The following is an 18,089-nucleotide window of genomic DNA, read 5'->3' as shown; positions in this document are numbered from 1 at the left end:
CGCTAGCCCAATTATCAATCTGAAACCAACCTAAGAATCAAGATAATGTTTAAGTAAAATACATTCTTTAGCTGACACGCAGTTTTGGTTACTCATATTATAGTTATTCGTCAAGTTATGCAGTATGCTGTTGGGTAAAACAAATGCGGGCATTTGAGTTTAAAAACACAAAGAAGAAATAGTATCACTCGTCTGGAAAAGCCAAAAACCAACCTACGCTGGTTACTCGAGCCCACACACTTGAATTCCTAACAATTAACTAAAAAATGGTATTAAAATACCAAGTAAAATAATATTTTAATGAATGGCTCGACTACACTATGCCTATTCGGTGATAAAACGACACCTACGTACCAGCGAAAAGTTTGCCCATAACGAAAACTTATTGTTGTCTATTATGGGCAGCTCGTGTGCCCAAAGAACTCCATTTCGAGCAAGCGTATAGTCCATAAAAAAACCCTTTCAATTTACTACAAAAATCCCAACTTAGCCGCTCTAAAATCTCATCAGAAACGGCTGAACTTCAGCTTATGGTTACTATTTGCAACTTGACCAGGCTGCATGACAAACTTAAAATAGAAAAAGTAAAATGCATGTATTGCAATGTATTTAGAAAAGACTACATAGATTCGCTTGATTATATTATTATTTAAGGTAATATATATTAATCAAGATATGCATTGTAAAAAAGATATACGGGCAATATTCAATAGAAGAAATTATCTTAATTTTTTTAATTATTTCTAACATCCGAAAGAATAAAGAAAATTTTCACACGAGGAACCGCAACGACAAGTCATCACGCATTCTTGCCTTTCTCGTTGGAATCTTGCAGGCATGGTTTAATCATAAATTATTTTCGCACGAGGACTCGCAACGACAAATCATCTCGCGCTCTTGCCTTCGTCGTTCGAATCTTGCGGGCATGGTTTAATCATGAAACTTCTTTTTACTCATTTCTATCATCCCCTCTATTTAATTGACGAAAAATGAATAATTTAAAAATAATTTTTGAAAAACAATTATTTATATTGTTCGAAATAATTAGTCAATTTAAAATTTGTTCATCATTGACGACAATTTATGTCTAAACATTTTCGTCATTTTCGTGGAAATAAAACTGTTTTCATTTTATTCATTTTTATAAATAAAACAAAAGACCATTTTTAGGAAAAAAAAATTTCAAATCATTCAGTTTTTGTGGAACAAATATACCCTAAAGTTAGTTTATATATTCCGATTGGCCTGATGTTTTGCTCGTATTAAATATCCTAATGAGAGTCCTTTGATTGATGTTGTTAGACTTTGGACTGGGTTGAATTTCCTTGTATCTAATTAGTTCTAAACTTATCATATGAATGCCAATTATTAATGTAGTCCTAAACTTTTGGACGAAATTCCAATATAATATTTCTCACCAATTGCAGTTGGAAATTGCTTTACGTAGCATCTAGTCATCCTCAATCCTCGTACAACTCACTCGAAAACCACATCCTAAGGGGATTACTATGTTAGTGATTTCTAATGACAATTGGTTGGAAAGATATTATTGGAATTTCACACAAAGGTTTAGGATCATACTTGCAAAATGTAAAAATTTAGAATTGAAATAGTAATTTTCTCTACATTAAACTTTTCTTCAACATTTGATATGGTCATATTAGTTCAACAATTAAATTGAATATTAGATAATACAACTCTAGAAAAAGGGGGAAATGTATCAAGAACGTACAAGAAAAGACAAATTTACAGTAGTTACGGAGACAATAGAAGGAACCCAACCATAACTTTTTCTGTCTAATGCTTTGTAGAGTTTATTTAATATTGACATTAAAGTAGCCAATCTTGATTAAATGTCTTATTATATTTGGCCAATCAAAAATGTAAAACATGGTTTTCTTCTGCCCACGACCAGCCTTTTTCTTCTTCCTTTTTTGGTTGGTAAAAAGTTTTTGATTCTTGATACAGCTAGAGCAGCATCACTCGTTAATTTGACAACTAATTGAACTCCCAGTTGGTTTAGTATGCAGTAATAAATTAATTAAGGAGAGATTTTTTCAAAATAGTAGTACCCGTAAAGCTCATGATTTAAGTAGCGTTCACATGCATCTGATCTCATCTAGTATTTACTAATACAAAGGGAAGCGGGTTTCTAATACTTCAACTACCATAACTCCTCGTTTTTTCCTCGGGCATGTCCTTAAAACTAACCGAGAGAATAAGTGGTGATGTCAAAGATTTGATGAACTAATTCCTCAAACTTGAAGTTAGGAAAAATCCACATGGTGGTTTGAGGATGACAATATTTTAACCATACTAAGATGTGTAAGACCGGTTCTTGATAGTATAATCAGCGATTATCTTATGCAGATCTTCTCATCTTGCTATGAGCAATTGATTTCAGACACATCCTATTTTAGGTACAGGGCAGGAAACAAATCTCATGGAGCTTGAACATTGTTGCAGAAGAAACTTCACCTGACACAATGTGCAGCATGAAAATATCAAGCAACTATCCTTTTCAAAGTTGAAAAGGCTTGAACTTTGCATTGCTTTCCTCATGAAAACCTGGATTTTAATACATGAAGATACGGTCTTGTGCTAATATGGAACTGAAGATGAGATGACTTGTGCTTCATGCTTGAAGGCGAGTTTTCCTAAGGGAAAGTCCAGTTAGATCTCTAAATTTCTTTTGAATCTTCAGTTCAATTATGTACCGAATACTCGGAACGGTGTTGATTTTAGTAATTTGCTGCGAGATTGCCTGGTGAGGCTTTGAATACATCTGTGCAGTTTGATGGTGGAGAACAGAATGGAGATCAAACAGATGAAAAACAAAGTTTCTCACGAAAAGTCATCTTCCTCATTGCGCATACTCAACAGAAAGAAAATCAGACAAAACAGCATCCAGAAATATCAGCACCTGAAATATCAAGAACCTCTACATTTTCGGCTTCTCCAAGAGTTCCTTCTGAACTCTTTGAGATTTGGACAACGCCTCACTTTCAGTACTTGCAAGGAGGCCTTTGTAACGCCAATTCTCTCTCCAGCTTTGGTAGTTCCCTAAGATCCAAGGTCTGCAATTTACACTCTGCAGGCGCATAAGGTTTAAATAGCTCTTTCAAGCTTGGGACAGTATTCGATTTTCAGTTGTTTCAGATTCTCGAGTCTCTCAGGCCTCATTTTCTGACCGCAAATGGTCTCCAGCCTAGTCGCACCGGAAATATAGAGAACCTCTAGAATTTTGGGCTTCTTCAAGAGTTTTTTATAAACTCGTAAGATTTGGACACAGTCTCACTTCCAGTACTTGCGACGAGGCCATAGTAACGCCGATTCTCTCCAGCTTTGGTAATTCCATGAGATCCAAGGTCTGCAACTTACACTCTGCAGGGGCACGAGTAAATGGCTCTTTAATTTCATCACAAAGTTTGATCTGGAGGGTCTTGAGGTTCTTCGGTAGCTTTGACAGTTGTAAATTGTCGCAAGCATCGGACAGTACTTTTATGTATAAGCTCTTAAGATTTGAGAAGACCTCTGTCTCAGACTGAAAGTTATCACCGCATACAGATTGTAAGGAAAAAAGATTACACAGATAAAGAGAGGTAAGATTTCCCAAAACTATGGCCTCTTCTTCTACATCTACTATACTGAGAAATTCTTTTTGCTCTCTAATATCTCTTTGTTTTGCCAGGATACAAATTCGAGAAAAAATGCGCATTTTTTACCAAAATATTGAATAGCGCTTTTTTTCTGTAAATAGACGATGCAATCATCACAACCAATCATAATTATGTAGAATCTAACACGAACATGCATTTCTTTTTCTTCTTTCATATGGGAATGGGCACAGCTTTTAGGGATTGAGCCTTTTGGACGGTTAATCCGAACTTTTCTTCCATGTTCATGTTCTCGGGGATAACACCATCTTCGAGCTTCCAATTGAATATGTTGATGAGCGAACTGAGCATCAAAGGCAACATTCTCGTGGCCAATGGCAACCCCGGACAAATCCGCCTGCCACCACCAAACGGTACCAGCTCAAAGTTTCGTCCCCTAACATCAATATCAGATCCAAGAAATCTGTCGGGCACGAACTCGTCTGGATCATCCCAAATGCTCGGATCTCGTCCTATCGCGAACACATTTAGCAAAACCTGTGCACCCTTTGGAATGGTGAAACCGCCTATAGGAAAATCTTCCCCAGATTTTCGAGGAAGAAGGAGAGGAGCCGTTGGGTGCAACCGGAAAGTCTCTTTCAAGACAGCTTCTAAATAGGGCAAGCGAGAAATATCGGCTTCTTCGATCGTCTTGCCTTTGCCAATGACTTGATGGAGCTCAGCTTGGGCTCTTGATAGCTTTTCTGGGTTGCGAAGTAGTTCTGTCATTGCCCACTCCAGAGTGCTTGAAGTGGTTTCGCTACCGCCGGTGATTATGTCCTGCATGATCCACGTCACAAATCAGAGAGCCTTTTTTCCAAGAAATTAGATCATAATTATCACAATTAGGGAAGCATGATAGAGGAGATGGTACCAGAAATAGATGCTTGACTAGGGAGATGTCCAGGGTCTCATTTTTATCTTCAATCAAATCAAGGAGATAATCCAAAACATCGTTACACCTCACGCAACCCTTCTCTGTCCTCAGCTGCAACCTTCTCTGGATCACACCATCGAAAAAGTCGAACAACTTCTGGATAAGCGCCTCAAGGTGACGCTTCGAACCGTGCGGGTCGATCTTCTTGAGCATGGGAAAGTAATCTACCAGGTTAGGCTTTCCAATCTCAAAAAAAATTTGCCACACCACCTCCTTCAGCTCTCCAGCTGGATTCAAAGGTTCTATCATGTCCAAAGAGAAAAGAGTGTTTGATACCGCGTTAAGGCTGGTCCTGAAAGCCGCCTCACCGACATTCACCACCTTGCCAGCATCTGCGCATTTCCTCACGAAGGCGACCAGCTCTTGAACTTTCTTGCTGCGAAGGTGTTGGTTCAAATCGAGTTTTTTGCTGGAGAAGATATGCAAGTTGTATACTTTCCTGAGGTTTCGGAAGAGAGGCGAAACGGGTAGCCAGGGCAAGCCTAGCTTGTCATGGTCATGGGCCGTGATGGAATTGGGAACCGTGCGATTCGAGAAGACAGCGTCGTGGGTCTGGAGGATCTCTTTGGCGAGCATCGGCGAAGAGACCACCACCGTAGTCACGAAGCCAAGTTCCAGTTTGATGATGGGGCCGTAGGTGCGGGCGAGCTTGGCTAGGGACCTGTGGGGAAGATCTCCGAGCTCGAGGAGGTTGCCGATGATCGGGAGAGGCCGCGGACCAGGGGGGAGGTTGGAGGGCCGAGCTCTTCGGCCCCTGTTGGCGACGAAGGAGAGAGCTTGGAACAAGCCCCAGAGGAGGTACAGACACAGAATCAGAACCAAGCAATCCATATTTCTGAATCCACAACTACAAGAAGTGCGACCACTTCCTTTGTATTTATTACGACTTTTAGGTCATTGAAATTGGCTTGCTGCATTCATCTCTCAAGCTCTCAAAATTCCATGTCATCGTGGGGCCATGCATTGAGACTTTTCCAATACTAAAACTAAAGTAGACTGCTTCTTCACGGAAGGAGAGAGAGAGGAGGGAGACGATCTGCAGAGGAGAGGAGAGCAGAGGAGAGCAGAGCATGCAGAGAGGTGGGCTGGGTCTACAAGAGAGAGAGCAAAGGAGGGGGACGCAAATTTTGAATCGCTAACCCCATTTAAACATGGACTCCACGTGTCGATTTTTCTATGGTTTTACACTTCACCTACATCCAGTGTAAAACCCACCCAATATTGAGAAAATATTGGGTGGTCCAGGACCTCCACGTTAGCGTGGTCCCCGGCCACTCACGAGGTGCCATGTGGATGGTGTGCCCACCTGGTGTCTTCTGCCCTCTTCCCCTCTCTCTTCTCTTCCTAGTCTGCCGATACCCTTTCTCCTCCTAGCTTGCACGCTCTCTCTCTTGTCAAAGCATTTATTGCGGGGAAAAACTTTTCTCTTTCATTTGAGAAAGAAAACGGCTCTTCCTAGTCTGCCGATACCCTCTCTCCTCCTAGCCTGCACGCTCTCTCTCCTGTTAGAGCATCTATTGCAGGGAAAAACTTTTCTCCTTCGTTTGAGAAAGAAAACGGCCGTTCGTTCCTTCCTCTGTATCGATTTATAATATCATAATTTAACGAAAAATAAATTTATTATAAATATATTTAATTGGAGCATTTTATAGTAAAAAAATTAATTCGAAATAAATTTGTCCTTATTTGAGAGTCTTGATGATGAAAAAAATTAATTAAGAGTATATTTAACATAAATATATCAATTTGCAGGTTTTCGTAATATTAACCTTAAAATTAATAATATAAAAGAGAAAAAGTAGAATGTATGTGTTGCGATATAATTAGAAAAGAGTACATGGATTCGCTTTATTATATTATTATTTAAGGCAACACATATTAATCAAAATATGCATCGTGAAAAAAGATATACAGGCAATTTTCAACAGAAGAAATCGTCTTAATTTTTTTAAATTATTTCTAACACCCGAAAGAATAAAGAAAATTTTCACACGAGGACCCGCAACGACAAACCATCACGCGTTCTAGCCTTTGTCGTTGCAATCTTGCAGGCATGGCTTAATCATAAAATATTTTCGCACGTGGACCCGCAACGACAAATCATCACGCGCTCTTGCCTTTTGTTCGAATCTTGCGGGTATGGTTTAATCATGAAACTTATTTTTACTCAGTTCTATCATCCGCTCTGTTTATTTGACGAAGAATGAATAATTTAAAAATTAATTTTTAAAAAATAATCATTTATATCATTTGAAATAATTAGTTAATTTAAAAAAATTCATCATTGATGACAATTTATATCTAAACATTTTTGTCATTTTCGTGGAAATAAAAAAAAATCATTTTATTCATTTTTATGAGTAATACAAAAGACCATTTTTAGAAAAAAAAATTCAAATTATTCAGTTTTTGTGGAACAAATATACCCTAAAATTAGTTTATATATTTCGATTGGTATGATGTTTTCTCGTATTAAAGATCCTAATGAGAGTCCTTTGATTGATGTTGTTAGACTTTGGACGGGGTTGAATTTGCCGGTATCCAATTAGTTATAAACCTATCGTACGAATGTCGGTCCTAAACTTTTGCACGAAATTCCAATATAATATTTCTCACCAATTGTAGTTGGAATTGCTTTATGTAGCATCTAGTAATCCTCAATCCTCATCCAACTCCACTCGAAAACCGCATCCTAAGGAGATTACTATGTCGGCAATTTTTAATGGCAATTGATCGGAAAGATACTATTGAAATTTCATACAAAGGTTTAAGATCATACTTGCAAAATGTAAAGGTTTAGGATTGAAATGGTAATTTTATCTATATTAAACGTTTCTTCAACATTTGATATTATCATATTAGTTCAAGAATTAAATTGAACATTAGATAATACAACAACTCTAGAAAAAAGGGGGAAATGTAACAAGAACATGGAAGAAAAAACAAATTTACAGTAGTTACGGAGACATTAGAAGGAACCCAACCATATCTTTTTTCTGTCTAATGCTTTGTAGAGTTTATTTAATATTGACATTAAAGCTGCCAATCTTGATTAAATGTCTTATTATATTTGGACAATAAAAAATGTAAAACATGGTTTTCTTCTGCCCACGACCAGCCTTTTCTTCTTCCTTTTTTGATAGGTAAAAAGTTTTGATTCTTGATCCAGCTAGAGCATCATCACTCGTTAATTTGACAACTAATTGAACTCCCAGTTGGTTTAGTATGCAGTAATAAATTAATTAAGGAGAGATTTTTTGCAAAATAGTAGTACCCGTAAAGCTCATGATTTAAGTAGCGTTCACATGCATCTGATCTCATCTAGTATTTACTAACACAAAGGGAAGCGGGTTTCTATACTTCAACTACCAAAACTCCTCGTTTTCTCCTCGGCATGTCCCTAAAATTTTCCGATCCGCTTCCCTTTGTGTGAAATTAGTCAGACTGAAAAGTTCAGATGATGACTAACCGAGAGAATGACTGGTAATGTCAATGATTTGATGAACTAATTTCTCAAACTTGAAGCTAGGAAAAATCCACATGGTGTTTTGAGGATGACAATATTTTAAGCATACTAAGACGTGTAAGACCGGTTCTTGACAGTATAATCAACAATTATCTTCTGCAGATCTTCCTCATCTTGCTATGAGCAATTGAATTCAGACACATCCTATTTTAGGTACAGAGCAGGAAACAAATCTCATGGAGCTTGAACATTGTTGCGGAAGAAATCACACCTGACACAATGTGAAGGACACATATATCAAGCAACTATTCTTTTCAAAGTTGAAAATGTCACACCCCGATTCACAAAAAGAAGGGGCATGACACGGCCATCTTTTTACCAAAGGATGCAGTCTCAACGTAACCAAAATTCAATCCGATATCAACATATATACATCCACATATATATTTGACAAAAATGGGCAATTGGTTACGATGTATCGAGTATATCTATAATCTACAAAAATCAAAACATAAACCTTCGACAAATGCTAACTTATAAACCTATTAACTATGCACAAGTCATACCAAAAGTTTCCACCACAAAGTCCTCCCCGAGCGAACGCTCACGCCTACTCGCGACTCGTTGAAGAACCTGAAAAATAAGTATAAGAAAGGAGTGAGCTACCACGGCTCGATGAGTAACACATTTCTTCTAAGCGGATCAAGAAATCACTATGCACATTTAAAACATAACTCAAATACATAATCATAACTCAAATATCAAATATACCAATGGTCCAGTCTATTAGTCAATCTCATAAAACATGCATCAATGGTCTATTCCATTGATTAATCTCATCAAATCACATCGATGGTCCATTCCATCGACCAAACTCAAATCACATGTCAATGATTCACCCCCATTGACCAATTCATGCTCAAATGTCTAACCATGGTCATGCATAACGTCTGTGACAAGACAACTAAGATTCCCCCATTGGCAAGGTCTCCACCTATTATTAGCCAGTGACTTGGCCCATAAGGATATCCTAGAATAGTATGCGCATACTCACACACCCCTTTGGGTTTACACAGCGACATTGAGCACCAACCACCAATCACAATATCCAAAGAATCCAACATTAGAAAGGAAGTCATATCAAAACTCAAAATTTGATATATAAATATCAAAACATTCTCCAAAACATTTCAAGATCCTTTCACAAAGAATTTCACAAATCCTTTTTCAAACAACCATTCAAATTGAAGTCGGAATATAACTCCCTTCGAAAACAAAAATGGCAGTAATAGCTCGATCATGTTTTATGCAACAAGATATGCTTTTTATCAACTCATGGAATATATAATCCACATTTCTCAAAGCATGAGTTTAAAATACAAAGAAGAAATAATGTCACTCACAGGAAAAGCCAAAAATCAACTACGACGCTCATTCGAACCAACGGATTCGAATCCCTAACAATTAACGAAAAAACAATATCAAAAGGCCGAGTAAAAGGATATTCGCATAACGACTCATCTATACTAGGCCTATTTTTCGATAAAACGACACCTATGCGCCACAAAAGCTCTCATTTATCGAAAACCCATCATTTCCCGCTAGGTGCAGCCCAAGCACCAACTTCATCACGCCATAACTTCCTCTACAAAAATCCATTTCAAGCTGTCTTATAGTCTTTAGAAATCTCTCTAACATACAACAACAACCCCAACTAATCCGCCCCAAAACAAGTACCGAAAAAAAAAAAAAAAAAGACAAAAAAGGCTCGAAGGTACTGTTCGCTCAAGTACTAGAATGCGCCCCAACTTCAAAATTCCGTTCCGGACAAACCGCAAGCTCAAATCACGATCCGAAACATGTTATAGCTTCACAACATCCCAAAGTACCATTTCTATAAAATATACGGCTCAACGACTCAAAAATCAGGCTTCACTACACAAATATCCAAGAAATCCGAATTTTGAGCCCTAATTGCGACGATTGCTTCAAGTAAGTGATTAAAGGCTTCGATTTCTTACCGGCCTTGCAAAACACACTTGAGTTGGCTTGATGAGGCATCCGGATCACAAGCGCACCAAATTTTTTTTTTTCTTTCTTTCCTCTCCCTTATTTTTCTTTTCGTTTCTCGAAGGCCTCTTTCTCTCTCTTTCTCTCTTTTTATAACCCACCAAAGGTTCCACACTTCTCCCTCAGCTTTCTTTTTGACTTTTCAACCCTTTCTTTTCATTTTTCTTTCTTTCTTTATTTCTTTTTTTATTAAAGAGCCCATATATTACAGAAAAGGCATGAACTTTGCATTGCTTTCCTCATGAAAGCTTGGATTTTAATACATGAAGATACGGTCTCGTGCTAATGTGGAATCAAGATGAGATGACTTGCGCTTCATGCTTGAAGGCAAGTTTTTCTAAGGGGAAGTCCAGTTAGATCTCTAAATTTCTTTTGAATCTTCAATTCAATTATGTACCGAACACTCGGGATGGCGTTGATTTTAGTAATTTGCTGTGAGATTGCCCGTGAGGCTTTGAATACATCCGTGCGGTTTGATTGTGGAGAATAGAATGGAGATCAAACAGATGAAAAACAGAGTTTCTCACAAAAAGTCATCTTCTTCATTGCGCATACTCAATAGAAAGAAAATCAAACAAAACAGCATCCGGATATATCAAGAGCCTCTACATTTTCGGCTTCTCCAAGAGTTCCTTCCGAACTCTTTGAGATTTGGACAACGCCTCACTTTCAATACTTGCAAGGAGGCCATTGTAACGCCAATTCTCTCTCTAGCTTTGGTAGTTCCATAAGATCCAAGGTTTGCAATGTACACTCTGCAGGCGTATGAGGTTTAAATAGCTCTTTCGAGCTTGGAACAAAAGATTCGATTTTCAGTTGTTTCAGATTCTCGAGGTTCTCGGCTTCATTTTCTGACTCGCAAATGTTCTCCAAACCTAGTCGCACCGGAAATATAGAGAACCTCTAGAATTTTTGGCTTCTTCAAGAGTTTTTTTATAAACTTGTAAGATTTGGACAGTCTCACTTCCAAGTATTTGTGACGAGGCCATAGTAACGCCGATTCTCTCCAGCTTTGGTAATTCCATGAGATCCAAGGTCTGCAATTTACACTCTGCAGTGCACGAGTAATTGGTTCTTTGATTTCATCACAAATTTTGATCCGGAGGGTCTTGAGGTTCTTCAATGGCTTCGACGCTGTAAATGTCGCAAGCATTGGACAAGTATTTTTATGTATAAGCTCTTAAGATCTTAGAGGACCTCTCTGTCTCGGTATCGAAAGTTATCACCACATACAGATTGTAAGGAAAAAAGATTACACAGATAAAGAGAGGTAAGATTTCCCAAAACTCTAGCCTCTTCTTCGACATCTACTATACTTGAGAAATTCTTTTTGCTCTCTAATATCTCTTTGTTTTGACAGATACAAATTCAAGAAAAAGTGCGCATTTTTTACCAAAATATTGCGTAGCGCTTTTATTCTGTAAATAGACGATGCAATCATCACAACCCATCATAATTTGTGGCATCCTAGAATTTCATAAAAATCCCTAAATATGCCATGAGCCATGGATAGGCAATGGAAGTACCGATATTGTATTTTGCAGCCTTCTAATCCATGATTCGCGAATGAGATGTATGGTCAAGTTTTTAATGGATGAATTTTGGGAAAGGAAGTTTTATCTTTGGCCATATGTATGATAAATGGGAACTTATGGATTTATAATTTCAAGTGTATAGTGATATAGCTAGTATAAGTACCTAGAGGGGGTGAATAGGTATATAAAGGATTTTTCGATAATTGCACAATACTAGACAGTTGATAGATTTGAGACAAATGATAATCAAAGTAAGACTGAGAGAAGAGAAAATTGAACACGCGGTTTATAGTGGTTCGGCTTATGTCAAGCCTACGTCCACTCTTCTGCACTGACAGCCTATTGGCTGAATTCCACTATGAACAAAGAGATGTTACAGTGTTGTTCTTCCTTGCTTTCTCGGTGTAGATGATCTACCACACTCGCTCAAGATATCACTAAGTATGAACACTCTTTGTGTGTACAATTTTGCTCAAAATGTATCGACCGATAATCAAGGTGCTTCGACTGGAATTTCTCTATCGATCATACACTAAAGTAACTAGAACGACTTCCTTTTATACTCCTTTATGCCATCATACCCATTGGCACTTACCAAAGGAATTCCTCCAATCTACCCGTTGGACGGAATCAATCAAGGAGATCATTCGAGCTATTAAAGGAACCTGACGATAGCCCATCAATCATGTTCGCCCATACAATCAGGATCTTGGTTTCCAAGAATAGAACCTTCCAAGAATATTTCGTCGACCATCGGATCTTCAAACGATCTTGATTACGAATAAAAAAATCTGTTATATTTATCCAGCCAAGAGATCTTTTCCGGAGGATAAGACCAAATCCTCAACCAAATACTTTGGCTCGGATTGCCTTCGTCACACTTTGGATTAGAAAAACTCAAATGAGAATAGTCTTGAGTCTTGAGTCTTGAGTCTTGAGTCCGGTGATCTCGAAAGTCTTCGGACTCTAAACGAAAGTCCGTACTTATCCGACTAGATCGATAGAAATGTTTTGTCAGCTTCAAAATATTATGGAAAGATTTCTCCAACAATCTCTCCCTTTTTGATGGTGACAAAACTTTCCTGTAGATTTGAACAACTTTGACCTGCAAAACATTACTCGAGCAATATGGCTATCTCATAAAGATTAATAAATCAACCAGACTCTGCATCCACAGAAAATCGGTTAGTTTTTTCATGAGTAAGACCATATAACAACACTTGATATAAATGCAAACAATCAAACAAGTCAAACATCAAAATCCACACAAGTCACCAAATTCAAGTTCACACCCAAGTCATACTCAAATATTCAAACACGTCAAAGTTTAAAAAGTTTAAAGAGTTCAAATTGCAATTCTCCCCCTTTTTGTCATCATTAAAAAGGTGAGAAAAGAGTCAAGTCTTCTTGGGAACGCGCATAATCTGGAAATCTCCCATCGATTGGACGATGCCTTCCAGCCTCTTCAAGTCTTCCCGTAGATGAGCCACCTCTTCTCCTTTGGCATTGGCTTGAATTTGAAGAGCGATGGCTTTCATTTGATCTCGCTGGGTAAATGTAAGATGCTTGTCCAGCATTCTTCATGACTTGAAGTTCACATTCCGGAGCATAGATTTGACCTGCATTTCCGTAAGAACATCAAGGATACGACGAAAATCTGCTGAATTGTCCGTCTGTGCTTGCATTTGCTCTTTTGGATGGAGTGAAAGCGACGATGGAGCTTCAGCGTAATCAAGCGATCTGGTGTTGACGTATCATGTCCTTCCTCGGGCATTTGAGAAGCCCGAAAGTCTTCGGATTTGCTGGTGAGCGACTCACACCTTCACCGTTGACAATGTGGTGTAGTCCTTCCTTGCTCACCATCTCCCCCGTCTCTAAGACCTCCATTGGGAAAGAGTGATGGTCATGCTCATCTCGCGCCTTGATTCCCTTCCTCTCGCAGCTTCATATGCAGACTTTTCTTTTTCCTCGCTTCTCCTTTTGCTTCAGACTTCTTTCTCTTCATCTTTTTCTCTTTCTCTTGTTGCTCCTCTGCTTCTCTGTTCTTTGCTTGTCCCTCTTCTTCTCTCTGTTCTTTTTCTTCTGCTTCTTTTCCTTTCTTCTGATGTTCTGTTGATTCAGGTACAGAACGTCTGGTTCTTTTCAATGCAAGGATAGTGAAATCTTCCTCTTCATCTTCATCCTCCAAGATAAGAGCTCTTTTCTTTTTGGATGGAGCACCCATGGGCTCCTTCCTTTTTTCTTTGATGCGAAGATGCTGGAGTCTTCACTTTGAACTTCTTCAATGCCTTACTAAGCTCTTTCGTACGCATTTTAGTCAAACATTTTCAAACCCACCACCATTTTGTTGCATGGTCGAACACAAAGAGTATGTGGAGGTTCAATGTTCAAGTGTCTCAAGATCTTGGTCACAAGACCGAATAAGGCAATTGGCCCTTGTCCTTCACCATTGCTCGTACATGTGAAAGAGAATGGTGTGAGGGAGAGAGAACTTTTTCCCGAATTGATCGCATACATCAATTTTGCCTCGGAATTAGACACGTCGCCTTTGATGTAGACTTTGGCCTTATGCGGTTGATCACAATTTTGTGAAGCAAGATGTTGATGGCATGCATTCTTGAATAGGTAACTCTTCATTCTCGTACTCCCTCTTTGACAAGTTCCGTTCAGTGGTATGAGCAATTGAAACCTTGATCGGTTTATATCGTCCTCTTTCGACTCCAATTATGTCTGCCAACATGTCCACATCCACCTCATAGACTTGGTCTCGAACACTGAATGATATTCTATTCGCATCCAAAAAGCTAAGATTCGAATAGAAGTATGCTGTTAATTGCGCATAACCGTACGTGGTATCGGAGCAGAATTGCTCAAGTTGAAGCAGATTTAACTTCTCCCTTAAGTTCACATTAATGGCATCCAAGAAGTCGAAATCAACACTCCTAGGATTTATCACCCCTCGTTTTCAATACGAAGAACAGATTCTACTGTTCTTTCGATTTAAACAAGTCCTTCCTTTTTCCCTTCACCTTCGCAGCAACTTCCATTAGAGGTTGAAATTCTCTGAACATTTTATCATCATCGTTCCCGGCCAATCGGATTCAGTCCCGATACACGAGGGTCACTTGGAATATTCGCAAGTGCTTCCTCAGCCTTTCCTTTAGGAGCAATTCCCAAATCCTCCATTCGTCGTAGAAATAAATACTCATTCCCATAATTCTTATCTTTAAGGAAATCATCTATATAGTTCAGCGGAGTCCCAATGCTCTTCATTGCACGATAGAGCTTGTAAATAAAGAGGGTTTTGGACTCTTACGAGTGGTCTCGCGGCCCTCGATTATTTCTTCCTCCGATTGATGACTCACATCTTGTGGGGTAGATGATGAAGAGTGACATGGTGGAGAGTGAATCGGGCTCTGTTGCTGACTCGGTAAATCTTCCTCTTCGGTGAGATCGAAATGGGTAGGTCCCTCCTTCATTCTCTGTGGTCCCCTGTTCGCGATTCTTGAAGACTTTCTCGAGGAAGACATCCTTTCTTGTCGTTGAAAGATTCCTTTACTCGTTTTCCCAAGAAAAGATGACAACTTTCTCGAAGATAAACACGAAGTGGAAACAGGATTGGGAGGAGAATGCTTTTAGGGTTTTGAAGAATGAGCGAGTGAAAACCGTATATATAACTCAGTTTAAAAGGAAAAACCAATCAGCACAAAGGAAAATGAAACGACGCCTCTTTTAAAATCAATAACTTGCCAAATAGAAGTTAATCTTTTTTGAAAAGACAAGATTCAGTTTTTCACGGAAATTATAAATTAACTGAACTAATGATCGTACCTTTTCGAGATTGAATATAATAACAACTTACAATCTATAGCCATGAATGTCCGAGTCTCGAGGGTTGGAGAGTCTCTAGACTTTAACTTCCTCAAGCTTCAAAATGTTGAGTCTGGAACGGATAAAATCGAATTGATTTTTCTCCAAAAGCTTCGTGAATATATCCGCTAGTTGATTTTTTGAATCAACAAATTGAATTGAGATTTCTCCATTTTGAACATGATCTCTAATGAAGTGATGGCGAATCTCTATATGCTTTGCTCTTGAATGAAGAATTGGATTTTTAGTGAGATTGATTGCGCTGGGTGTTGTCACATCTAATCTCAGTGCATGAGTCTTCAATTCCAAAGTCTTGTAGCTGTTGTTTTATCCATGAATTTGCGAACAGCAACTTCCAAGAGCTACATACTCGCTTCGTTGTTGAAAGAGCCACGGTGCTTTGTTTCCTTGAAAACGAAGACACTGTCCTGCTTCCAAGTAACTGGCAAGTTCCCGAAGTGCTTTTTCTATCAACTCTGCAACCGACCAAATCTGCGTCTGAATATCCTTGAATATTAAAGTCTCCCTTCTTAGGATACCAAAGACCGATACTTGAAGATGAAGCAACGTATTTAATAATACGTTTCGCAGACCGAGATGAGATTCTCTAGGATCCGATTGAAACCTAGCACAGATGCAAACACTCAACAAAATGTCGTCTAGAAGCGAAGATAAAGAAGTGAACCAATGAAGCTCTGTACAGCTTTTGATCAACTTTCTTCCCTTCTTCATCTTTGTCTATCTTCAAAGAACTTGACATCGGTATGTCGGTCTTTTTGCACTTTTCAGTCTAAACCTTTTGACAAGATCATTAGCATATTTTTCTTGATAAATAAAAGTTCCTTCCTTCAATTGTTTTACTTGAAGACCAAGAAAGAATGTTAACTCTCCCATCATACTCATTTCAAACTCATCCTGCATAGACTTAGAAAATTTCTTGCCACGACTTTCATTAGAGGATCCAAAATAATATCATCCACATATATTTGAACAAGTAAGAAACTTTTGTTTTCCTTTTGATAAATAAAGTAGTATCTACTTTACCTTTGACAAAATCATTCTGTATTAAGAACTTACTTAGTCTATCGTACCAAGCTCGAGGTGCTTGCTTTAAACCATACAAAGCCTTTTTCTTCAAGACTAAGTCTGGCTTCTTTGGGTCTTCAAACCCTGGTGGTTGTTCTACATAAACTTCCTCATGGATAAATCCATTTAGGAAGGCGCTTTTGACGTCCATTTGGAATAACCTAAAATTTTTATAACAAGCAAACGCAAGTAATAGTCTAATAGCTTCTAACCTTGCTTTGTGCGTAAGTCTCATCATAGTCTATTCCTTCTTCTTGCGTATATCCCTTGGCCATGAGTCTTGCTTTGTTTCGTACGACTCTTCCTTTCTCATTCATCTTGTTCCTGAACACCCATTTAGCTCTAATAACAGTTTTACCTTTTGGTTTGGATGTCAATTCCCAGGACATCATTAATGTTGAACTGTCTAAGCTCTTCTTGCATAGCTTCAATCCAGCTTTCATCGATAAAGCTTCTTCTACGCTCTTTGGTTCAATTTCAGAAACGAGCCACAAGACTAGACTCTTCTCGCCTTTTGGATCTGGTGCGAATTCCTTCATTAATTTCGCCAATAATGAGATCTTTAGGATGACTGGACTTATGCTTCCAGTTACTTGTTGATTTGTCTGGTTGATGGTCTCTTTCTTTATTTGAATCTTCACGAACAACTTGATGTTGGTCTTCCAGTGTCTGAGATGCTTCTTGAGTTGTAAGCTTTGGAGGGTCTGGAGCAGGTTCAAACTCTTCATGACGAGTCTGACTGGATTCATCTTGCATTGAGTCTTGAAATTTGACATTCATTGACTCCTCCACAGACTGGCTCTTCTTATTATAGACTCTGTAGGCTTTGCTTGATGTAGAATATCCAAGGAAGATGCCTTCATCTGATCTTTCTTCAAACTTACCAACTCGATCTTTTGCATTTTTCAATATAAAGCATTTGCAACCAAATACATGAAAGTATGAAACAATAGGCTTCTTATCTTTGAATAACTCATAAGGGATTTTCTCTAGAATAGGTCTTAAGAAGACTCTATTGATGATATAGCATGCTGTTGAAACACTTCAGCCCAAAATCGTGAAGAAATCTTACTTTCAATTAAAAGAGTTCTAGCCATTTCTTGAAGAGATCTATTCTTTCTTTCCACAACTCCATTTTGCTGAGGAGTATATGGAGAGGAGAACACATGCTTAAAGCCAGATTCATCACAAAATTTTGTAAAATCTTGATTTTCAAATTCACCTCCATGATCTGTTCTTATACTTGAGATAACACCTCCTTTTTCATTTTGAACCTTTTTAGCAAATTTTTCAAAATACGAAGGTTTCGACTTACTTGCAAGGAAATATACCCAAGTAAAACGGGAGTAATCGTCCACAATTACTAGGCAATATTTCTTACCTCCAATACTCTGGGTTCTGGTTGGTCCGAAGATATCCATATGCAGCAACAGTAGTACATGATTAGTAGATACATGATTTATTGGCTT

The 18,089-nt window shown here is 38.3% G+C and overlaps 1 protein-coding gene across 1 annotated transcript; it reads right to left on the bottom strand.

The window, feature by feature from the left end:
* Positions 1-3,699: 3,699 nt before the first annotated feature.
* On the bottom strand, positions 3,700-5,590 carry LOC104445512 (geraniol 8-hydroxylase). Its single transcript, XM_010059415.3, has 2 exons — positions 4,531-5,590; positions 3,700-4,436 (listed from the first exon to the last, which is right to left on the bottom strand). The coding sequence occupies exons 1-2, from the start codon at positions 5,422-5,424 to the stop codon at positions 3,831-3,833; spliced, it is 1,500 nt and encodes a 499-aa protein (XP_010057717.3). The 5' UTR covers positions 5,425-5,590; the 3' UTR covers positions 3,700-3,830.
* Between the last annotated feature and the right edge of the window lie 12,499 nt (positions 5,591-18,089).

Source organism: Eucalyptus grandis, chromosome 7, assembly GCF_016545825.1.
Source record: "Eucalyptus grandis isolate ANBG69807.140 chromosome 7, ASM1654582v1, whole genome shotgun sequence".
NCBI classification, from domain to species: Eukaryota; Viridiplantae; Streptophyta; class Magnoliopsida; order Myrtales; family Myrtaceae; genus Eucalyptus; species Eucalyptus grandis.
This window is presented reverse-complemented; position numbering and strand designations above follow the sequence as displayed.